Here is a 26,046-nt window from a genome sequence, read left to right on the forward strand (position 1 = left end):
ATACAAAACACATTTCAGCATTTGTATATAAATCTGAATTATGCGCTATCATTACTGTGTCACCTTATTTGAATGCAACATATATGTACCCTAATGTACCCGTGATTACCCGGATAAATAGATTTGTTGTGTTTACACATGTGTGCAGGTGTTCTGAAAGCTATCATATCAGCTTGAACGAAACGTAAAGTTTCCATGTGTTCTTGTGTCCAATGTCTGCTTGAAAATTCTGAGCATAAGTTGTCAAATTTTTGTACTCATTCTGTGTAAATTGGAATGTATGTTCTGCCAAAATTTAAGAATCCCAATATTGATTGTAATCTTTTTAGAGTCATTGGAGGTTGAAGAAATGCATATTTTACAAAAACATGGGTAACTAGGCTTTTGCCCTTACTTGGCAACTTGCATCCTAAAAATAGGACCCTGAGGTGGGCAATTCTCAATTTTTTTTATTGAATCTGTAGCCCACGTGAGGAAACCCCAAGATTTTGTGGTTTGCTGTGGTCAAGTGTTCTATAAGGTCATTGTCTGTTGAATATATACCATTAACATATCACAATGACTGGTCATCAACATTTTCAAGTAATTCTGTGACTCTGGCTGAAAACAGCCCAGGGCTACTCTTAGACTCCTGAGCTATATGTTAGTTTTGTTTCTGAGAACCAAATGCAATGAAGGCTGTCAAATACGTTCTACCAAGTGCTATATTTTTGGCAGAAAAAAACATTTGAGATATCTAGTTTTGTTTTGTATTTATTCTACACAATGTTATTCACTAGTGCTGCACTGTGTTTGTATTGTACTACAAATATGCAAGTAGCTGAGTTTAAGTGTCTGTAATCAAACATCATATGATATGATTGATTTTGTTTCATTACTGGAAACAGAGTATTATTCATTGATGAGGTGCAACCTTCTAATATACCTTGGTATTCTAGTTGTTCTAGGAATTCCCTAACTTGTTGTTTAGCTGTTTTAATAGATATTGTCTTTGAGTTTATGAGGTTGTCCTCAATGGTATGTCATGATAAGGTGAACCATCATCCCACCCCATATGGTTGTGGGCATAACGGAGAAGCTAGCACTAAAGCCCACTCCTTGGCATACGAGTGTTAAATCGATTCTGGATCGAGGTTGGAAAAAGCTAGTAAAATCACTGTTTTCCCCTTTGGGCAATTGATTACGAAATCAGTTGGCCAATCTTTTTCGGCAAAAGAATATTGCATCCTTGAGTGAGCTCCTCCCAGAAGAGGACATTACTGAACCTGGGTATGTCCCTCTCCAACCGTAGTTGGATTTCATATTAACAATGTGGAATGCTTAACCTAGCATCTTGTGTTTCCACTGTGATACACTTACTCAGTTCTACTTCCACCAGACAATCCATCAGGTTCTGGTGAACTATTGTGACTTCTGCTGCGCTGTACAGCATTGTCAATGGATATTCCCCATTCAGAAGCAAAGTCTTTAAAATCCAGGGCATGCCTGATCTTAAGTCTGGCTACCTTCCTCTTTTTAAATTGAGTTTTAGATGTTTTAGGCTTTTATTCTTCCTTAATTATGTAGTCACAGGAGCGTTGTAAGTCCTTCTTTTGTTTCACTTGCTTTTCTGATCTGTGCTCTGTCCGTTTTCCTCTCTTGGAACATTTATCAGATGAATACTGGAAGGAACGAGAGGGACATGTATCAGTATGCTGATACCTGTCAAGTGGTTTACATTATCACGGTTCTGCGAGTTGTAACATTTCTCTGTAGATTCCTGTGTAGGAGACCCACTCTGTGATATTGTTTTATCATTATTTTTTATTTTATTGGCCGACTTCCTCTCCGTTGGAGAGTTGGGTGCTTGCTTAGAGTTATCCTTTTCAGCATTACTCTTCAGTCGTGGTTTCCCAGCTCTGGTTCCCAGATTATCCCTAGCCAGCGTAGCATAGGTTTCTTAAAAAGTTTTAGGTAATTTGCGCTCCTGCTCTGCAGGAGGCAAATCCCTTAAAGGTTGGTGTATAGCTAATGCTGCTGCTTCCCCTTTAATGTTAGTCAACATTATGGCACACATTGCAGCAAAATCACCCGTGAGTTTAATTCATAAGTCTAGGGCAGGTGCTGTCCCATGCTCATTCTGGACCTGTTTCAATATGTCAAGTGGAACTGCCAGTGAAGTGGTACTATGTATTCTGGTATATACTGCAACAAAGACCATACCCCAAGTAGCACGTTCCTCTACTGGGGGATTCATCCCCATTGGCAAACAAATGGTTAGTATTCTGTGTTTTTCCTGCAGGCCCACATGGGGAAATACTGCTTCAAGCTGATTTGTTTTTTGTGCAATACAAAACAGAATTTCTTTCCTCTTGGTGGGAACTTTTCCCATACCTGCATTCAATGTTTGTGGGCTAATGGCTAGTGTAACCAATTGTGGTAGTGCAGCTTGAACTGCCAGCAGAGGGGTAACCGTTAATGTTTGCATTACGCAATGTGTAAGGCATCTGCATATTAATACTAAATTATTGTATAATCCCTGCAGCTGGGCTGCGGTCAATTTATTGATACCGGAATGTGGTGTGTATCCAGCCAAGACTGGCACTGTCTCCCCCTCATTGCGGAGTGGGCCTGCTCTCATGTTTTCTTTAGTGTGGGGAGGGCACCTTTAAACCAATTAGCATTTTCTTGGTAAGCGAGAGGGAGTTCCGTGGCCTCATATGGAGTGTAAATTTCTGGTGTTTCACCTACTTCATATTTGTGAAATAACCACTTTGCATTATCTGAGGCTGGTAGTTTAACTCAGGAGTAAAATACCTCAGTTCTATATGCTTTGTGTGCCTCTACCGCAAAGGTATCGTCCCCACCATCTAGTGTGAGACCATTTTGAAGTAGTTTCTGAGTGACAGTATGTCTACAGTTTTCAGAGATGTTTTGTGCCATGTTCTGTAAGAAATTATAGAGTAGGCTAACACAGTGGGCATCAGATCCTTTCAAGCTTGAACAACCTACAGTCAATACATAGGTTATACCTACTCAGCTGAGGATGATATTCCCTACCACCACAGACAACTCCGGTTAAAAGGTGTGTAGGGATCTCTGAGAATGAACCATTGAAATACTCAGTTTATCCATACAAATAAGAAATTAGCCAATGATGACAACATTTCGGCTGACTTTGAGAGGTCCCTGCATGCTGAAGCTTTCAAAAATGAAATTCCAAGGTTTGTAGATGGCTAAGAGCAGATCTTAGGTCACTGAATAGTGAACAGTTTGCTTACGGGGCAGTAGCAGCTTTAAACATCTTGCAATATGGTTATTAATGTATTTATGTGTTAATGATGATTTTGTTTTATAAATGCTTTGTCCAATTAATGCATTCTCTTCTGTTCTTCTGAATCTTTTCTCAGAACCTCCTAGATAAACTGTTGTTGGTAAGAAAAATATATTTCGTACATGTAGTTCCTGTCATATTCTCTTGGAGTTTGAACCTTTTCACCCCGGAACGGCCTGTGTGTCAAGTGTGTTAGGAATTTCAAAATCATGACTGATAGAGACTCCAGTCATAAACAGAATGGTTTGGAAGGGACAGGACATTTTGAGTAATGTGCATTAGCAAATAGTATTATTACACAAATGTTTAACATTGTTCCCAGTTCAAAGTCAATAAAAATCATTTCAGCATGCAAACCCTATTCACATGTTGATATCATTTGTCTCTGGTGAAACAATACCTCCAGCAGTCATCCACCATCCACAGTCAGCAGGGAGCTGTGTGAGGTTAGTTTTCACAACAACACCATTAATAAAATTATCTGAAGGTGGAAGTGGGCAGGGCCGGATATGCATATGGTATGCCTCCATGCAAACCCCACCATCAGTCAAGGTGGACTGAGTAAAGAAATTCAGGGTAGCTGGAATACATTTTTAGATAACCCTGGCCACCTTTACTGAGCTTTTTGTAATTGGTAGTGGCTGCCATGATGCAGCACCTCCACCCTCCACACAGCAGTGAACTCCCAGTAACAATCTTAGAAGAGTCAGTGACTAATGCCACTTTTGGTGGCTCCTGTGTCTATTCATCAGATGTTATAAATATATAACATTATGGTGGATGTATTTTGATGGTGTACATCACATAGATTATTTTTTTCAAATCTTACGAAACAGTGGTGTGCTAGTCGGACCATAGGGAGTTGCGTTTTAGGTCCATCTCTAGACGAGTGTTTGTTGCTATTTTATTCATAGTTTCACATGGAGTGTGCATCAGAACACTGACTAATGACAAATGGATATTTTCTTTTGTCTCCTATATTTCGATAGGATAAAATTCTGGCTGATCCGGTAAGGGAGCTGTACTGTCTCCATAAAGAATTTCTATACTTTTATTGTGCTATCAGACATTTCCTAAGTAAAATCTTTGAGTGTGATGTGTGTTCAGATTGCAATAAGCCTGCAACAAAATATCAATGATTTTACTTTTAAACCTGTTGGTGGAGAGTATGAAACTACAATGAGCTGAATTATTTCGATATGAACATTCTTAGTTTGTAATGGAAATTAGTCAAACAAAATGATCACGGTGAATTGAAACATGACTTCTTCTTTAAGGCCTGGTAAATAACTTGATTTGAACAAACCATTGAGATGTGGGGGATTTGTCTTTTTCTCTCTGTTGATATATTAACGTTTGACTCTCACTGCCCTGGATCAATAATTGATTCTGTACTGTGTGATACTTTGAGAAGAATGTAAGAGGCCCCTGTCAGGAAGACCATCTTCCAGTGCTGGTCCTTGGACACTGGCAAATTGGTAGATATGGGACAAGCAACAGCTGTTGACTGCCGCCAACAGATCAAAGTCTAGTGGAGGGACAGCAATTGTGCATACATTGGTCATTCCTGTGGTGCAAAGTTTGTTGTGTTGTACATGACTATCTTATTCAGTTTTAAATAAATATGTTAAGCACACATTTGCTGTAAGGTTTCTTTACGTTTAAGGTTCTGTAGGGGGTAAGGCATGATGGAGGGGCTGGTTTTAGGCATCTCAATAACAAATCCAAGTCTTTGTTTGTCTGGAGGCATCTGTGTGGAAGTGAGTTATAAAAGTGGTGTTCAGAGCACCCTGAATTTCAGAGAGTCATTTGCTCAGTCTTATATATAATGGGAGTGAGTTCCAATGAGATGCTCATCTGCAAAATGTTTGATGGCAATATTAGTGGGTTAACACTAATTTCTGGTTCGTAGATTGTAGACTTGCAGTCGAATTATGCAGAAGAATAGCTTGGACAAGTAGTCAGAGGACCTGCTGTGTATAGCTTTGTGAAAAGGCATTGTGCTTTAAAATTTGTTCTGGCCTTTACAGGGAGCTAGTGGAGGGATTTGAGAATGGTCCTAATATGGTCACGGCAATTTAGGACAAACAGTAGTTGGACAGCTTTGTTTTGAGCATTTGGAGTTTGATGACTGATTTTTTCAGCAGACCAATACACAATCTATTGTGATTGTCAAGGTGGGACATCACAACAGCAAGCTTAATAGCAACGTTCAGAGGATGAAGAGGGCAGGAAGGGCACCAAGCAGCAAACATAAATAATATATGGAATATTTAGAGACAGTGTTTTTCTGTTGTATAATATAGAGCTCACTGTTAAACAAGACTCCATAGATAGGTGTTTTGACACAGCTTGAGAAGGGGAGAATCAGATCAAGTGAAGAGCAACTGTTGAGGGCTAGCCATCTGCAAGAGAAGAATCTCAGTTTTGACCCCATTTAAAAAAAGTTTCCATCATCAGTGATGAACATGGGAGGGGCAATATAATGTTGTGGATTGGCTACTAAAGTTGCCATCCCGCTTGTGAAGAAGTTGTGTGTCATCCACATACATATGGTAGCCAATATCATGGGGGTGAGAATCTTCTTCAGATGGTACATGTAGATATTAAAAACGTTGGAAAGAAGCCTGAGCCTTGAGTGCCACCACTTGTAATGCTGATTCATCTGGACATTAAAGTATCCAGTGTGAGTTTGTGGTAGTACAGAAAAAAGATGGTGCAAGTGGGTAACTTAGATAGCCAGCACCTCTGTTATGTTTGCATATAAAGCAGATATTGTCTCACTACATTCAAAGCGTGCTCAATGTCTCAATACCGTGCCACCCACCGTATCACACAATATATGTAGAAATATTCCGTATATATAAAAGACAAATTAAGCCATAGACAGAGCACAGCATATACAAGTAAACAGCTGAGTATCCACGATCAACAAAATTGTTTATTATAAAAAGTTTCAATGTGTGTTTAATTCAGCAAGCAATCTTCATCACAATTGTTCAGTTGTTCTAACAATGTTACAGCTACAGCCAACACGTGTTTCGTCACCCACTTTCGAGTTTTTCAAGGCTGTTGAACAAGATCATACACAATATTTTATATTACTTGTATTCAAAAGGAGAGATATGACAAATAAAAATATTTTCCTTTTCTTGGTACTATCTCTATTATGCTAGTTTAGAAGTCCATCTGCTCATACCAAGTGAAATTATGCAAGTAGTAACAAAATTGTGTATATTAGAGAACATCACCCATGTGCGTGAATCAAAAAAAATGTCATAGCAGCTAACAGGCTGTTACGACACTATTAAAAACACCGAGTAGTTAGAAGTGGAATGAAAAGAAAAGGTTCTAGAGAGAAGCCTTAAGCCCCAATCATGCTAAAACCAGTAAAAAGAATGTTTAAGAATACCTCCACAAGTAGATGTAATCTAGAAGTAGAAAATCTCATTTATCCTAGGAGGATAAGTTTGTAAATTCATCCGGAATCCTGCTCTCCAGATCACTAAAGAAGATCCGTCAAAATAAGTACTAGTATTAGTGAAAAAACAAATATGTGCGTCATATACCCTTAAAGATGTAAGAGATGATAACCAAGGACGACCCATGCTTGGAAGAATACTGGGACATTATAACGAAGCAGCAAGACCGTAAATTGTACCATCAGCTTAGAGTAGGTACTCTACCACTACGCTGGCTAAAGAGCAGATGGATGAACACAGGAAGTGATAAATGTCCATTTTGTTTGGATCAGGTTGAAACGGTTGATCACTTCCTTGTTGTCTGCCCGGAGTATAAACAACCAAGACGCTTGTGGTTAACACCAGTCTGTCGGTTACTAGGAACCAGATCGGCCCAGGTTGCAAGTAGAATCTTGAAATCTGACACCTCTACTCCAGTGGTTATAGGTGTAGCGAAATTTGAAAGTTGGGCCTGGGTACTCCGGATCGTAAAATCAGTCCTTAATTTGTGGTGCACATGACATCATCGGTCAACCCAGCGGAAGTAGGCATCCCACAGGGGTTAGGGATTTTTGACTGATTGGGATTTTATTGTTATCCATTTCGCTGTCAAAGTCTTTTGCTACTTGTATATTTAAATTGTTTTTAACAACTTTTTAACTATTTTATATCTATTTATATTTTATGTATTAACATACTCTGAACTATCAACTTAATTGTGTATAATAAGGATGATTTGTATAGACTCTTGTATTTTATAGTATGTATTTCATGATGAAAATTCGAAATAAAGACTTTTTGACTGATAATCACTAAGTTGTTTAAAAATTCGATGTTGGCCAGAGAGTCAAATTAATAAACCCAGATTTCTCTGTCCTAGCGTGATACTTATTAGGTACAGTATCTTCACTGTTTCCACATCATTTGCAGTAGCCCTAATAACAACGAGCATCATTTCCTTCATGTGTACTAATGCTCTGTATATTCTCTCGAACGAGTTCTAAAAAACCCAGTCACTCACTTGTTTGAATAGAATCACAAGTGTGAAAAACAAACTTGAGCGTGGTACATAATTAAAGTGTTATTATTGACTCAAATATTTGCACTTACTCAATACTTCGTATTAATGTAGTATAACTGATTGCTGTTGAGAGAAATTGTCCCGTTAGGAAAAAAGGCCCGAGTTTGTACAAAGCAAACATCCCTACCCTCGACGGATCGGGATGACGACACAAGCAACACACCCCATTCCTCCAAGAATTTCCGTATTATGTAGCGTTAGCAGCTCACCTCTCGCGAGCGTGTTCAATTGTAGCACGACATCTTACCATGAAAAGTTGTTAGTATCCGGTCCACATTTTCACTCTAAGTAAGGAAGGTATTTCTCGCGCTGCATTAACCGTGAATGTTTTGAAGCCTCCATCTCCTGACGTGTTGTGCCGTAACAACACGATACAAAAGGGGATGATGGACGGAGCGTTTGAACAAATCAATCACTCACCCCCAGTCAACTGAGCTGGGTTTAATCCATCACCATTCTTTAGTTCACTCAGCCACCCCAGTTCAGACATGGCTATATGCAAATCAGTCTGACCCTGTGCCTTATGGGAACAGTCCAGCCCGAACTGCCAAGCTATGTCTTCCCTGGACCGGAAACAAGCATCCTGGGACCGGTTTCGGATTCATAATCCTCATCAGCCAGGCTATCTTGAATCCAGTGGCCAAGTGAACAAGGGACTCACGTCTGAGTATACCCTGCCACACTTAGGGCGAACAAAGCGATACAAAAGGGGATGATGGACGGAGCGTTTGAACAAATCAATCACTCACCCCCAGTCAACTGATCTGGGTTTAATCCATCACCATTCTTTAGTTCACTCAGCCACCCCAGTTCAGACATGGCTATATGCAAATCAGTCTGACCCTGTGCCTTATGGGAACAGTCCAGCCCGAACTGCCAAGCCATGTCTTCCCTGGACCGGAAACAAGCATCCTGGGACCGGTTTGAACTAAAGAATGGTGATGGATTAAACCCAGATCAGTTGACTGGGGGTGAGTGTTTGATTTGCTCAAGCGCTCCGTCCATCATCCCCTTTTGTATCACTTTGTTCGCCCTAAGTTGGCAGGGTATGCTCAGACGTGAGTCCCTTGTTCACTTGGCCACTGGATTCAAGATAGCCTGGCTGATGAGGATTATGAATCCGAAACCGGTCCCAGGATGCTTGTTTCCGGTCCAGGGAAGACATGGCTTGGCAGTTCGGGCTGGACTGTTCCCACGAGGCACAGGGTCAGACTGATTTGCATATAGCCATGTCTGAACTGGGGTGGCTGAGTTAACTAAAGAAAGGTGATGGATTAAACCCAGATCAGTTGACTGGGGGTGAGTGTTTGATTTGCTCAAGCGCTCCGTCCATCATCCCCTTTTGTATCACTTTGTTCGCCCTAAATTGGCAGGGTATGCTCAGACGTGAGTCCCTTGTTCACTTGGCCACTGGATTCAAGATAGCCTGGCTGATGAGGATTATGAATCTGAAACCGGTCCCAGGATGCTTGTTTCCGGTCCAGGGAAGACATGGCTTGGCAGTTCGGGCTGGACTGTTCCCACGAGGCACAGGGTCAGACTGATTTGCATATAGCCATGTCTGAACTGGGGTGGCTGAGTGAACTAAAGAATGGTGATGGATTAAACCCAGATCAGTTGACTGGGGGTGAGTGTTTGATTTGCTCAAGCGCTCCGTCCATCATCCCCTTTTGTATCACTTTGTTCGCCCTAAGTTGGCAGGGTATGCTCAGACGTGAGACCCTTGTTCACTTGGCCACTGGATTCAAGATAGCCTGGCTGATGAGGATTATGAATCCGAAACCGGTCCCAGGATGCTTGTTTCCGGTCCAGGGAAGACATGGCTTGGCAGTTCGGGCTGGACTGTTCCCACGAGGCACAGGGTCAGACTGATTTGCATATAGCCATGTCTGAACTGGGGTGGCTGAGTGAACCAAAGAATGGTGATGGATTAAACCCAGATCAGTTGACTGGGGGTGAGTGTTTGATTTGCTCAAGCGCTCCGTCCATCATCCCCTTTTGTATCACTTTGTGCCGTAACAACATGCATCACCGCATCTGGGTTACCCCTTGGGCGCGGCCGCGATTCTGCGCCTGTGCGGCCGTTTGAAGAGTGGGCGGGTTCATTACGGCCCTCAGCCATCATTAGCACATGAGCACTGTGATGCATGACGGCCGGGGGCCGGCATCAGCATGCAAGGGGTTAAGAGTCTTTTCTAAGTTTTTTGAATGCAAGTAATATAAAATATTGTGTATGATCTTGTTCAACAGCCTTGAAAAAGTCGCAAGTGGGCGACAAAACACGTGTCGGCTGTAGCTGTATCATTGTTAGAACAACTGAACAATTGTGATGAAGATTGCTTGCTGAACTAAACACACATTGAATCTTTTTATATTGAACAATTTTGCTGATCGTGGATACTCAGCTGTTTACTTGTATATACTGTGCTCTGTCTATGGCTTAATTTGTCTTGAGTTTGTGGTAGTAATGGTAGAGGAGTGAAGTAAACCTGGTAAATGGAGCTCCAGTAATGCCGCAAAAGTTGAGAGCTGTTTGGGAAGGATATGTTGATCAATGGTGTTTAATGTTTCCAACATATACAGGAGCCAGTAGCTTTTCCCTAATATTTTTAACATAGTTATGGTATCCTTTTGGGATTTGAAAATCTAATTGGAAAGTAATGAACATGTATTCTTTCTCAGGGTGGGATTAGGGTGAGTGGCAGACCATAGTTTTCAATGCATTGACATCAAAGGGGGGTGCAGAAATAGTCTATAGTTTGTAAAATTCACTTGATTTGCAAATCTTTTTTAAAGATGAGAATGATGATATCATGTTTGGGGGGTTTAGGAAAGGATTCACTGGGGAAGGAAAAGTTAATTATTGGCCCAGTGACAAATTGTCGTAGTGCTTGGAGGTTTTCTTAAAGGTTTTAGGTTTATTTCTCACTTACGTCTTTGAGGCTGGAGTAAATTCTGAGAGAGTGGGAGCAATGGGTATTAGAGGTCATTGGGACAATGAGCTGAGGTGGAGATCTCTCTCTTAGAGCTGAGATATTATTAGTGGAATAGGAAAATACGTTTTCACAAGTTTCAAAGGAAGACACCTCGAGTTTTAACAGAACGTAGTGAGTTACCATCGCCTCGAATATACAAATAAATATTTAAGTGAATTATTAGTGCCATTAATGCAAGATCGAGGTTATGCCTTTTAGTTCTAATACAGGCTATCTTCTATCCCCTTGAATGAACTCTGCAGACCATCTGTTCTATAGGGAGTTTTGTTTTGTTCCGTTGTCTTTTAAGAGCCCTACATTTGCATTTCAGATGCAGGATTTTGTCTGTGAACCAATTTTTGGATTTCATTAGGACATTTTAAATGTGGAGTCCTGGACTGCAATGTCCAGGGCAATTGTGATTTTCCTAGATCAATGGAGACCATTCATGGATTCCAAATGGGGATCATGAATATTGAGCAGTAATTGGAAAAATACTCATGTTGTATGCTGTTAAGAATCCTCCATGAGTTCAGGATGTGAGGAGTCATGTGCCGGGTCAACTTATACCTAAACTCGTTAGCAATGCAGATGCTAATGACATCACAATCAGACCAGGGTAGCTTCATAGGCATTCAAAAAGTAGCAGTTGGGGTGGTGGACAAAAGTAGGACTGAATCATTTTCTACTAGGTTGTTTATTAGACATCGAGCTTTGGGAGAAGCCCAAAATATCCATCTCCTTTCGGAATTTGATGTATTATCAGACCAGATTTAAAGGTCTCTAAGTATATTGGTGCAGTTAGATAAGGGCAGAATATGTCAGGCAAGATGAAGTAGATCAGAGGGAAAGGACACAAGGCAATCTTTAGCAGGATGGTACATCACTGCAATGGTTGACGGTGGACTAGTCAGCACTCTACAAAGCTACAAAGCAGGTAGTAGGAAAACTCAAATGAGGGATTGGTATCTCCTTTACAGAGATTAAATTACGGTGAATTTAGGGCCACACAAATCCTTCTACTCTTCATCCTACATTAGGATGTTATAGTTAGGAAAGAGGATGTAATTTATGTCAGACATAGAGGCATCTCTGAACCATGTCTCTGTGATGGCTGTTAAATGGGAGAGAGGTCAAAGATTAGGTCGTTAATGTTATAAGCATTTTTTTCAGCAAATCCCAGGTTTGGCAGTATGTATTCTCTGTCGCAACAGCGACGGAGTATACATACTACCAATATGAAGGTCCATCCACCTGATTTATATGCAGGCAGACCTTCAGTATGACCATGGAGAAGACTACTCTGTCTGCACCCTGGAATCCTCCAATGGCTCTGGCGAGTGAGGGCCCTTAGAGTAATGTCTACATGTCCAACCACCCAAATTGGATGGTGGACATGTAGTCATTTTTTTACTGTTTCTTACCACCAGGTAAAACCTGATGATGAGGAACAGTAACATTATTATTATGCTCCCCAGCCTTTGGAGAAGGTTCCCATGGTGATAAAAGCACTACATTTTTTTCTTTTCGAAAAGAAGATACCTTTCAGGATTTTTTTTTTATGGATTACTTTTGGTGCTGTAGTCCTGTAGCACAGAGTAATATGCATTGCATGAACCACCATAACTGCAGTTCCTGGCATTGCTTTTATGAATGATAGCCTGCTTGGCGGTCATTTATAAATTATGTGGGCGACCTCTCCACCATACGGATCGAGTAATTTCCTTCACTCCCATGGCAGAATGGTAGGCTAGGCATGGCCCTTGGTCTCAGAAGGGTTAGTGGAACGGAGAGGGGAGGGTGTAAGCTGTTGGAAGATGTGGTGGCTGGGAAGGCAGTAGTGGGGGTGAAATGGTTAACAAATGAGGGGATTGAAGTAGTGGCAGAGTGTACATTAAGATGGGAACTATTTTTTTCAAACGCATTGAGAAAATTGTACTCATATTTTAGAAGGATCGATTACTTGCCTTGTGTCATGATCTTGCAACTGTTAACGATGTTAATGGGCAGAGTTGATGGTATTGAGCATGATGAACAGGCAAGTTTCTTGCTACGAGGGATTAATGATATTGACTTAGTTTGATAAGAATGTTGGAGTGTATCTATTCAGACAGAGATATCAGTTGTGTAGAATAGCTGCCCAGTAGTTTTTACATACTGACAGAAGTTCTGGTGGTCAATTAAAGTCTCTGAATTTGCAAAGAGTCCTTAGGTTTTAAGCTTCTTTTTTACAAGTCTAATTGTTATAGAAGCTGGGTTTGTTATAGCATAATTGTGAGGCCAAACGTTGTGCAAATGGTTCGCTGGTGTTACAATGAGACACATTATGGCATAGGAAAGGAGTATAGCAGACAATTGAATGATGGCAAGATTCCCCTCATATGGTCACAGTGATGGATGGAGAAAGAGGCTGTGTATCAGGGTTTCACCTTTCTGAGAAAAATGTTTCATTATGAAGTTCTGCTATGGCTATGAATTGGCATATAACAACAGTGTGAACAAAAGTCCTGAATTTTAGCTTAAACAATGATTTGCAACAATGATCCAAAATCGTTCTGAGAAAACCATCAGAACCATACAATATTTGAAATGGTTTTGAATTTTCAGTGTCACATATGATATTTTAAATGTAAAAGAAAATGCTAAGTGAATGATAGAGGTCATGCAGGCGAGGAACACTGGATATATGGTGACCCATGAACCTATATCAACAAGTGATCTGCATCAGGAAAGGCCTTATCCAAGATAGATGGGTGTCATGAGATGCTTCAGGCAGTAGTTGGTGGGAGGAAAGGCTAAAGAAGATATTGGCCTGCAGTCATCATCTGCAGTTGGACCAGCTAGGCCCGGATGGCCCACTGTGCTCGGGGGTGGTTGTTGATGATGTTTACAGTACTGTCTTCATTATCTAGTAGTGAGAGTTATAGTCCCTTGGGATCTTAGCTATTTTCCTAGAGTTGCACTCAAATGGAGGACACATTTTAACATTTTGGAGGTTTCTTTTGTGGATCATTAGTTCTGGTTCCTTTCCAGCTGAGGGTTCTTGATCCTCTGCATTTGCCCGGGTTGGAGGAGTCTGGATTCTCTGCTATCCTCTTTTCCTCACTGGAACCCATGGGATTCCTATGGTTGGGCATGTGGTTGGTTCCTGAGTTCATGGGTGCTGCATGTCATTTTTGGTTGATGCATTTTTCAGACAGAGGGTGTTCGTTCCGTGATGGCTTACTCTTGGGATATTAGCTTAACTTCAATCATAAGTCGATTATTTTGCACTTGATCAATTGGTTGCCTTATGACGATAAGGTTTCTATCATTCTCAGCCTTGCTGGTACATTAGACTGTGCTGCTTAGTTTAGATAGGAACTCGGCCTTGGCCTTCTCCAGCCCTGCTGGTGGATATATGAATGACTCTCCCTCTCTGGTTTAGTGAATGTGGCTTTGGCATGTACTACGATGCCTTGTTTCGTTTCTGGGTCAGATGCATACCTGAGACTCTTGGTACTTAGGACTTCTTCGCAGTGTAAGGCAGTAATGAGACAGCAGTAAAGGTGGTTTTGCTACAAGTGCTTATTAGTAACCTTCATTATCCTGAAGCCAGTCATCTTCATCTCAGTCCAACGCCCTGGCTGCCCTCTGTTGGCTCCTGCTCCTCTGGCCATGCATTTGCAAACATGCTATGATTTGGGAAGTGGGAAGGGAGTCGCCTTTGTATATCCAAATAGGTCGAATTTGACATTTAAAACACATAGGGGCATATTAGCAAGCTGAAGTATCGCCGCTTTTTCGGCGAATTGTGCTGAGAAAGCGGCAATACTTCCAGCGCCCTATTAACAAGGGCATGCTAACACCTGCCTCAAGCCCACTTTGCATGTTAGCGAGAAACATCGCTAATGACATGCAAAGTGGGCGTTCCCACGTCCAACCACATGTAAAATGTGGTTGGAGGTGGGAACACCCTATTACCAAGGCAGGCGTTGGGAGAAGAAGACCTGCGATAAACTCGTTTATCGCAGGTCTCCCAACGCCTGCTCTGACCAGGTGTTAAGGCATTGATAACATGGGGGTGTGGATCATAACGCTGAATTCACCCCCCCATATTATCAAGGCACACATTAGCGCGTGAAAACAATGTTTGTTTTCATGCGCTAATGTTCCATATTGCCGACTATCGCCGGATTTAATTTCGCCTACGTGTTGCGCATTGATAATTACGCGCTAACATGGCAAAAAAATCGAGCGATAGCCGGCGATATGGAAATGTGCAATGTGCGTTATATAACGCACATCTAGATAATATGCCCCATAGTTTATTTAGGTTTGAAGAGAAGGAACTGACTTTTAAGGGCAAACAGGTTGCATGTCATCAGAGTGAAGATTCACCCTGATAGAGTGAATGAGGACCGATATGAAAAAGACTGAGATGATAAGTGATGTAAAATTTAAATTAGTATCAAAACCTTTTACTGATGATCTGAAAACAACCAGCATGGAAATTGCTTTCGGGTAAAAAGCAAAGACAGGCTGAAAGTGTTACATGTTTCCTGGGATATTAATCACTAATGATTGTGAGGCCCTACAAGTTCCATCAAGCAAATATGTAAACCAGTACCCCGAAATAAAAAAAAAAAACGATGTTTATGCTACAATGGCAGCATGACAAGTGTTCAGGTGCTAGCAACAAAAGGGAACCATTTGCTGATTAGGTGCCATAAAGTAACAATTCAGTTAAGAACAGAAATAAGCCCTCACCAGAGGGGGTTGGAACATTTAAAATGTCAACGTTTTGTTCATTCAACGGCGATTGTTTGTTTTATGTAAACATTGCCATGGAGGTTGTGTTAATATGCTGACTAATTGAATACCTACATTCTCTTTTTCTCTTCTAAATCAATTTAGGCGCTACAAAAACTTCTGGTAAGAAAGCTATACTTCCCTTATGCTTACAGTCTGTTCCCTTATTGCAGTCAGAGTTGCATTTTCCTATCTAATGTTTTATATAGAGTGCGTTAGGCAAACACTTTAGGTAACAGGTTATATTAAATATGACAAAAGGTTGGATTGCAAGTTAAGAATTTCTGCTCCCAGATCTGCAGAGTTTTCCTCAATGGCAAATTGTAAAATCACAAGAATTGGCCTTTCCACTCCGAATACAGCATTTTATTTCCTCATTCCTAAAACCTATTTTCACTCTGTTTTCAGATGAGAAATCTATAGGTGAACAACATGGGAATTGTGGTTTTGTCACATACATTGTAATTCCCTATTTGGCCAGACATTTCCTTTCTAGCCAAGATGGGAATGACAGTCTATCTATAATTACATTCTATTCATAACGAGAGCCTACGTAAAGACAGTCACTGCTGATATATTTATTTATTGCAACACAGTTGCTGACTACATATCTGTAAAAATACAAAAGTGCCCGTCGACCATGTGTTTCTTATGTCTCTCTTTCGAGTTCTCTCACTCCTTCTCCTTTTACTGCTGGTTACATTTTCTGTTGATCCTCTCACACCCAGACCTTTGCTGCCTAATTTCAGGAGCCAATGACCTTTCTTCTGTGTTGTCACCCCTCTGTCTATGCTCCTTATTCCACTCTTCATTTAGTTTTAACTCTAACCACCATCTCCCTCAGTCCTTCCCTTCTCCACTCAACTGTCGGCTTCTCCCACTTTGAATCCCTTGCACTTGTAATTAGGTACTCTGGCTCCTGGGACTTTTCTGTCGTGGTTAACTGTGAATTCTTTATTTACATATGAAAGCAGAGCTCAGAGGAATGTATTGAGAAGGCCTGCAAGATACATCGCTGGTTACCGGATTGTATTATTTTATTTATTTGTTGTTTATGTAGCAATAAATCCATTCACCCGGGGTTTAGAGTGTTGTATGTAGTATTTGTAAAAGACCAATACCTACAGTTTGCGAAAGCATTGATTCTAATACACATATTTTTAAATGAAACAGAATTTGTATTAATATCTGCAGAAGCAAATACAATTGTAGCACACAGATTGAAAGCATTTCTCAGCTGAGAGTACCAAGTCATCACCATTGAATAGAAATTGGCAGCAGTTCATTGGTCTTGTGAAGCAGTATCAAGGGTCAGCAGATTTGAAGAGCAAAGTCAAATTACAGCATACAGTAATAACCATAAGGTGGGAGAGAGACACGACCTCTTCATATAAATCTGGAATTGAGTAGCAAGGTGATCTTGTAACACAAAGAACAGGAGAAAACATGTTCAGCCCTTGTGTAATTCATACAGTATAGGGTGGCAAAAGTGGCACTGTGATAATACTGAGGCCTGGAGTATGGGCGAGCAAATGCATGTAGTTGATTGGAGGAATGTTAAACGAAGAGCATATATTTGGTCAAAGGAAAAGGGGAGCTGCAAACGTCACAGGTGTGTTGGTCCAGAAAAACAGAAGACTGGAACTGAGAACAGCTATTAACAAGAGAAAGACAGTAGGAAAAATATATTAGTACAAGCAGGGCTTACAGACAACTTTATAAACATATGTGTGTCGTAACAAAGCAGGATGTTAGGTTAGATACTGCTCAGGAGCATTAAAAAAGTGAGGGAATAAATTCCTTCCTCATTAGGCCTACGGCAAATGTTCGGTTAAAAACACCACCACAGTGATATACAGCAGCTATAGATCTGCAAGTTTGATTGTATTTTTTATTCGATAATGATTTTTGAATTATTTGTTACCCTCTAAGGAACCATGGGAATGATTGGAAAGGATGCTAATTGCTTTTAGATAATATGATCATGTATTGTTTGTTGCTATGAGATGCTTACTTGTGCTTTTTAGGTCTCACTAGAGGCAGCGCAGCTGCTCTGGCGAGACATTTAGTTAGTGGATTTTCAAAGTGCTACCCAGGCTTTTGCTGGCCACAAGCTTGAGTGCACGTACGTGTGCAAGCGCGCAGCCACCATCTGCCTTTCCTTTGTTGTCATGGGTAATTAAGCGTCTCTCTCTCTCTCCGGGCACCCTTTCATGTCATCGCTCGTTACCTCTTCTACCCTCCCCTGCCCTTGGCTGAGCTTCACTCTTTATATTTCTATCACTTTGTCTAGCGCAGTTTTCGCCTCTCTCCGCCTGCTCTCCCAGCCCCTACTTTCCTCCCACCGCCCGCTCAATCTCTATCTGAGCCTCTGTCTGTCTCTACTTTTCTCTAGGCTTGTCTTTTTACCGCACTGTTCATACTTCTGCGTACTTTCGTATAATTTTCTCTCTGCCTCCTCCTATCTCTTCTTACTAACTCTCTTTCTCTCTCTGTGCCTTTCATGTCATCACTCGTTACCTCTTCTGCCCTCCCCGCCCTTGGCTGAGCTTCACTTTTTATATTTCTGTCACTTTATCTAGCGCAGTCTTCGCCTATCTCTGCCTGCTCTCCCAGCCCTTACTTTCCTCCCACCGCCTGCTCAATCTCTATCTGAGCCTCTGTCTGTCTCTACTTTTCTCTAGGCTTGTCTCTTTACCGCACTGTTCACTCTTTCGAGTACTTTCGTATCATTTTCTCTCTGCCTCCTCCTATCTCTTCTTACTAACTCTCTTTCTCTCTCTGTGTCTCTCTTCCACTTTTTGCATTTCTCTCCATGTTCTGCATCGTAACATCTGCCTGTCTATTACTTTTGTATCTCTACCTGTAAAACTCTGTGCGGCTGATTCATAGAAGCATCCGTGTTTACTGCCGAAAATATAAGGGTTTTAGAAATTGTTATTTTTTTAACCCCTTCAGTGCTGCACGAATTTCGCTGCAGTGCTGAAGGGTTTAAAAGCGTATTGGCTCATGACGGAAATGTTCCATCATCAGCACCGGAGCACCGACGCTGATGACGGAACCGTTCCGTCATGAGCATGGAAGGGGTTAATGAGTTTTTCGTGAATTCCCAAAAATGGTCCCAAAATGTCACTTTCACATCAAAATGTGGTTTGACAGTATACTGTGTGACAACAGTGTCCGTATCCAGTTTCAACACCTCTAGTTTCACCCTGCTCTGTTTACCAGCCCACATCAGATATATCAGCAAACTATTCAGGGTGGTGAAAGTTGCACGAGGGATACAACAGATACAACCAGTTCAGACATGGCCATATGTAGATCAGTCTGACCCTGTGCCTCATGGGAACAGTCCAGCCCAAATTGTCAAGCCATGCCTTCCCTGGACCGGAAAAAGCTTCCTAGGACCGGTTTCTGGCATTCCAGCCGTCTTCAGCAAGGCTTGCTTGAATCCAGTGGCAAAGTGAGCAAGGGACTCGCGTCTGAGCATACCTTGCCAACTTATGCCTCTAAAAACAAGCATTGGCATAGCCAATAGGTCTCTCCTTTGGGTCCTTATAAGTTTTTAGCCATGCAACAGTTGATGTTATTGCACCAAGGATATTGTGCTGCATAATTAAATACTTATAAGGTCCCAAAAGCGAGACCTATTGGCTATGACAATGCTTGTTAAGGTTTGTAACCGAAATAAAGCTATGTTACTACTACTACAGCAGCTATATAAGAAATGCATAATAAATCCTAAACATAAAATCAAAAGTGTTCACAGAGGGGAGTACGAAAAATTGACTCATGGCACGTGGTTTTCATTACTTCCCCACTGCCCCTGTGAAGGCTTTACACATCAAAGCATCAAGATTATTATTCTTTTGTGTAAACTCTATACCCCACAGAGAAGGCCATTTCTTTGCCCCCTACTATTAGTACAGGAAACCAGGTCACATGAGAGAGCCTTGGACTATTTATTATCCTTAGACAATATAGATACTGTATACGCTGTCTTAAATTATACTTAACTGTACTTAAGATACGCAGTAGATATTAGATGTTTATTATGTTTTTCTTTTTAATGGTTATATTTTAAAAATGTATGTATTTATTTAGTATTTTACATGGAAATGTATTGGATTTTTTGGTTGTTGCTTTTTTATGTAAATTTTGTTTATTGATTATAAAGCATACAACACAAGCCAAACAAATTGAAAACTCATGTCCCTGTAAAGAAAGCATCAAATAAGCCCACTTTCCATGGTACATAGTGCAACAACTTAATGAAAACATACATATCAGGATCTAGCCCATGCAAAATACAATCAGGCCCTACATACCAAAATGTGGCACAATAAAGGGGAACAACACCCATCCAAGCTCCGTCTCCATTTCTCCTAACAAGAGACCCATTGCAGGGAGAGCGGAGAAAGACCAACTTAGAAGTGGAAATGTCATCAAATATCAATTTTTCCCCTAATCTATGGTGGCCCTCTAATCAGGAAAGCAACAGGGAGCTGTCATCAATTACATATAGAGAATAAAATAAAAGAAGAACCAAATGTGAAATTCTCACACAGAAAGAAAAAGAAACAAGAGGATGCACTGAGAGGAAGCCGCCCCTCGTCCAGAAGCTGGGGGGCCATATGGATGGAAAAGGCCAAGTCGTCGGGCCTAGGTGGGTCGCTCCGGAGAGTCCGGCTTCTGGCCTCTAGAGTATGATTGAAGGGAGTCCTCAAACAACTGTAAGGCCCAAAGTCTGGGGGGAGCCAAACGGGAATGCCTGGTCGTGGTGAAATAGTGCACAAGAGGCTGCCAAGTGCGGGTGAAACGTGTGCCTGTATGGTTAATGTGGGCGGTAAGCAATTGAAGACCTAAAACATTCCACAGGTGAAGAAACCAGGTGGCAATAGGGGGAGGATGCAGTTTCTTCCAAAATAAGGCTATTGACTGTCTAGCCGCTGCTAGTAAATGGAGAATCAAGCACAACTCTGCGTATGTCATAACATTTAGTGTTGAGGGTTTAATGTCTAAAAGCGTAACTGCCAGGGAAGAAGGAATAGGAAATCGCACTACCTCCTTGATGTGGCTGAGGACCTCCTTCAAAAAGATCGTGAGATTCGGGCATGACCATCAAATGTGAATAAAATCAGCTCTATCCCTCTGGCATCTCCAATAGGTCGGGGGAGCTTGGGAACATTTGGTGTAAGCGGGTGGGCGTGTAATACCACTGCGTCATTAACTTGTATGCTGACTCACGTTGCGGCGTGCTCTGGAATCTCTTTGGAATATGAAGCCATAGACCGGTCCACCCTTCAGGAGGTATGTTCGTCTAGGTTTAAAGCCCACCGTGTCAGATATCCGTGGGTTCATGAGAGTGTTGTAAAACAGATTATGTCTTAGAATTCAGACCCTTCGATCCCTCAAATTTACGAACCAGGGTCTCAAAGGCAGTAAGTTGTCTAGTGGCTCCCTGAACATAGGTCTGGGAGCTAAGCCAGTGACGTATCTGGTAATATTGCATACATTTACCCCTGTGAGATGAAACCTTTGCCTACATTGATCAAACGTAAGGAAGTCCTCGCCTTGAAAAAGGTCCTGAATAACCCGGCATTCGCCCTCTGTCCATGTACTAAATGCTTGGGTTTGCATTGCCAGCATGTATGGGGATGGGAACAATGTCAGGCCTTGGGACTGCCAACTTGTCCCAAATCTCCAATACCGTCTTCGTTGGGGTGGCTATGTAGGCGCTGCAGGTGCGTGCTCCACGCGGGGGCCAAGCCAGGTCCCACAAAGGTGTACAAGCCACCGCTCGATCCAAGTAAAACCAATGTTTTTCGCGAACCACCCACCCTGATATATACTAAAGGTGACAAGCCCAATAGTATTCCAAAGGATTGGGGCACGCTAGTCCACCCCGGTCACAAGGCAAGATTAGGATCCTGTTGGAAAATCCTGGGCGGGATTTGCTCCATAAATTTTTTTGTAAAGTTACGTTGTAGGGCAAGAATATCAGCCTGAGGTATTGGGGTGGGTAGAGTTTGAAAGAGGAATAGAACTTTAGGGAGAAGGGACATTTTAATAGTGTTGATATGACCTAACCAGCCAAGAGGAAGGCCATTCTATCTGTGTAATTCCTCCTGTATGGCCTTCCTATATCTAGGCCAGTTAGACTGATTACAAGTCGAGAGTGTAGGGGTCAAGTTTAGGCCCAGATACCGAATTGATACGTCAATCCACTGTACTGGAATCAGGTTCCGTAATTCCTGGTTCTCAGAGAGAGTAAGATTAAGAGCATGAGATTTTCCAAGATTGATCCTGTATCCCGACGCATCTTCAAAAGCCCTCAGGAGAGAAGCCACAGCTGGGAGGGACGTTGAGGTGGAGGATAATGATAGAAGGAGGTCATCCGCAAAGAGGTAGGCCTTATGGTCATACCCACCCATGGAAATGCCTCGTATATTCAGATCTTGATGAATGGTGATAGCCAGGGGCTCCACAACCAGAGCGAACAACAGGGGGGATAGCGAGCACCCCTGTCTGGTGCCCCAATAGAAGGGGATTGGGGCAGTGAGACAACCATTGAAACAAATGTGGGTAGAGGGTTTTGCATAAGGCGCCATCAATCTGGAGATCATCTTCGGTCCCAGTCCCACTCTCCGTAATACTTCTTTAAGGAATCCCCAGTCCACTCGATCGAAGGCTTTCTCCGGGTCGAAGAATACCAGACAGGCAAGGATAATTCTATAGCGTATTTTTTTATACGTGGTGGGATACCCGACGGATATTGTCCACTCCCTGGCGGTGTTGAATAAATCCCACTTGATCGAGGTCAATGAGACTGGGGAGATGGGGCTCCAGGCGATTGGCTAAAATGGTTGTATTAATCTTTGCATCAGTGTTTAACAAAGCAATGGGGCGGTAGGACGCAGGAAAGGAATAGTCTTTACCTGGCTATGAGATAAGGACCACCTCCACTTCGTTCATGGAGGTGGTGAGAACTGTGATATCTGTGAAACTATAAAAAAAGATTAAGCAAATGGTCTCGAAGCTGCGGGTAATAGACCCGCTAAAAAGTGACAGGTAATTCATCCGGCCCGGGGGTCTTACCAAGTGGAAGTTGTTTCAAAGCCTTAGCAATCACATCATGAGTAATGGGATTTTCCAGCAATTTCATAAAGTGAGGATCAATAGGATCCCAAGTGCAAGAGTTAAGAAAGTCAGTACAGCATCAGGAGTACAAGGAGTATTTACATAGAGGTCCCCATAGAAATTCTACAGTTTAAGACCTTTATCCACCTCCAAAATGGCCCATGAGCCATCTGGGGGCCTATGTTTGGTGATGTGTGCTCTGGCGGTCTGCGCTGGAAGGCGCCGTGCCAGACACGCCCCAACCTTATCACCCCCTGTGTAGAACTTCTGCTTGAGGTTGAGTAGAATTCTCTCTGCCGTATTGGTGTGATGCAGGTGCAATTGGCCTTGCAATTCAGCGAGGCGCCACTTATTGAGGAGGGACAGATGAAGATGATCCCTGCATTCCAGTGTTTTGATGTCTCCAGAGAGAGTGGTCTCAACCAACCTAGCCTCCGTGGTCCTGGAGATCGATATAGATGTGATAACTCCCTGAATAGTAGCTTTAAAAGCATCTCATCGAGTGTCCTCAGAGGTGTTGGTAAGGGAATTAGCAAGAAAGAAGGCCTCAGTCTATTTTTGGATATCCACCACATCCACAGGGTCCCGAAGGACCTGAGGGGGCAGCCTCTAGCGGGGTACGGACTCCCTACGTGGATTAGGGGGTTGGAAGGAAACCAGTGATAGTGATCTTATAAAGATATTTCAGATATCTCCGCATTGCTCAGTGGATGGATCAGGGGGAGAGAGAAGAAATAATATTCTATACGAGGATATGACTGTTGCGAATGGAAGAAAAAGGAATAGTCCTTAGAGTCCGGGTGTAGATGTCTCCAGACATTAACTAAGCCTAAGCCTAAGTCTGTGATGACATTCCTCAGGGCCGCCAACATCGCACCAGAACTTTGTCTGGTAGTACAATCCCATTCTGGGTCCCAGACCAAATTAAAACCGCCCACGAGGACAATGGGAGTTGTGACTGACTGTAGGAGCTCCCTAAGGAGTAGGCATAGGAAAGCATCCTGGTGCTGATTATGGGCATATGTGTTAACAAAGGTTAGAGACCACCTATCCCCAAACCTGACGCCTCTTGTTAGGGGAGTTCAGACCCTTTACATTTAGAGAGAGAAATGTATTGTGGCCCATCATAACATTCTTGCAAGAGAAGTATGACCCCTGCAACCGTCACAGCGACCCTGTAGGCCTGGGTCCCTTCCTCCAGAACCTCATGTCCCCCAGTAGAACGAAAGGGCCATCGCAGCTCTTCAGCATAGCAGTACAAGCCCAAGTATCACCCAGCAAAGCACTCGTGTTTACTCTCATACCCCTAAAATCAGCACATCTAAAAGAAAAAAAGAAACTGTGAAGAAAAAGGAAAGAAAAATAAAATGAAGGATACAACAACTGATGGCCAACCGGGCCAGGCACAAACAGAGTCTATCAAGAACAGCCCAGTGTAACACAGATGGGCCATTCCGGAAAAGTCACTCTCCTACGGGACTCTGTAGGTGGGGTGGCAGTCGCACAGAGGTTTGTGGGCCTCCGCCACAACTGTCCTGTGGCAATGTTTAGGAAAAGGGATATTTGCTCCATCCATCGGGCCAATCCCGAGAATGTCAGCCGCGGTCACGGCTCCGACGTCCTCCAAAGACGTAGTCTCTTTATGCAAGAGGGTCAAGTGTGACTTTAGGCTACATGCAATGTCTCCCTCAGTTTTCAACCATCCTCTAACAGTATCTAGGACTTCCTTCCCAGAGCCGGATTCACGTCAAGTCTAAGTCGAGGTACATGTGGCCCCATTGCAGGAGACAGCAAAGCCAGGGAGTGTTTACTCTGTATGAGCTGGAGAGGAAGAGCCACTCAGGGAGCAAATATGACTGATGATTTACTGTTTAGTTTTGGAAGAATCAAGTTCCTGTATGCGGAGTCTGGCTTTAGGAGGCATGACTGTGAACCATATCAGGAGAAGAGGCCCCTCTCAGCGCTCTCCCGGTGAAGACAGGTCCCCTCCATCAGACTCCGATGGGAGCTGCAGAAGCTGTTTTGCATTGTTTAGTGAACGAAGGACTCGCCTTTTGCCCTATCATGTAAACATTAAGGCAAATAGATGACCCCATTGGTATTTGATGTTGAGATCCCTCAGCTTTTCTGTGACGGGCTTGAAATCTTTTCGCTGTCAAAGTGTGACTGGTATTTGTATCAAGAGGCCATTGTAAGAAATCGTTTTAATCCCTTGTATTTTTTTCAGAATAGTTTCTTTATCGGCATAGTAATGGACTCTAGTAAGGTTGTCCAGAATGAAGTTAGGCAGATTGTGTGGGCCACAGACCCGATGAGCCCTGTCAAACATAGGTGGTGAGGCCTCCTCGTTCTCTCGGATGGCTTGGAAAAGTTCTGCTGTATATGTCAGGATGTTTTTGCCTTCTCCCCCCAATAGAGCCCCCCTGATGCGCAGGTTGTTTAGCAGACTGCGATTTTCAAGGTTCTCTTGCTTCAGCTTAAAGGAAATATTCTGCTCCTCGATTTCCATCATTCTCTTCCACAGATTTTACTGATCCTCAGCTCTGGTGTCCACAGTGCATTCAAGGTCATCGACTCTTCTCCAATTTCCCTGACCTCTCAATGGATTTCCTGCTGGCCTGTCTTGAAGTCCTGTCTTAGAGAGCCAATCTCGTCTTTGATTTCCTGCAGGAGGGACACCATGAATGCCTGGGTGAGTGGCACCTCCAAGGTGGACTTCCCTGATTCCAGAGTTGAAGAGTTGGAGTCTTCCTGTGAATGAGGAGTAGCTTTAGACCAGAGGGAGGTGGCTGGATTGTCACGAGCCGTGGTAGACTCAGCGTCTTTATGTGCTTTATTTATAGGAGGCATGACAGGGCGCTCCAGGGGGACCGTGAGTCCAACGATGGAGAAAGGTCAGACCCTGAGAATGGGGTAGAAAGGCGTTGAGGAGCAAAGACTTGGCAACTATTATTTAGTTGTGTAGGGCTGTCTGCGAGCCAGGCCAAAGGAGCCCCAGATGTCCCACACAGGCATCACAGTATTACCATGCTACCAAGACGAACCACCACACGTAGCACGGGGTCTCTCCCCCACAACAGCCCACAGCACAGGACCAGAGTCCATAGGATGGGCACCCGCCCAGCAAAGATGACCCCACAGGTACGTCTTCAGGCAGCAGAGGCCACGGCCTACCCTAGAGCACCACCACAATTCTCTCCTTGTCCAGCATGAGCGAAGGCCGTTACAAGCATCCCAGGATCTTCTGCTGTCACCAAAGGGCGTAACCACCCCTTACATCCCATA

General features: G+C 42.7%; 1 protein-coding gene across 1 annotated transcript in view; it reads left to right on the forward strand.

The window, feature by feature from the left end:
• LOC144769219 (uncharacterized) overlaps positions 1-26,046 on the forward strand; it is a 221,179-nt gene that overhangs the window by 170,391 nt on the left and 24,742 nt on the right. The window contains exons 8-10 of the mRNA XM_078653259.1: positions 3,390-3,413; positions 4,303-4,323; positions 15,727-15,744. Coding sequence (XP_078509385.1) covers positions 3,390-3,413; positions 4,303-4,323; positions 15,727-15,744 — 63 coding nt within the window. The remainder of the gene's footprint in view (positions 1-3,389; positions 3,414-4,302; positions 4,324-15,726; positions 15,745-26,046) is intronic.

Source organism: Lissotriton helveticus, chromosome 7, assembly GCF_964261635.1.
Source record: "Lissotriton helveticus chromosome 7, aLisHel1.1, whole genome shotgun sequence".
In the NCBI taxonomy this organism is placed as follows: domain Eukaryota; kingdom Metazoa; phylum Chordata; class Amphibia; order Caudata; family Salamandridae; genus Lissotriton; species Lissotriton helveticus.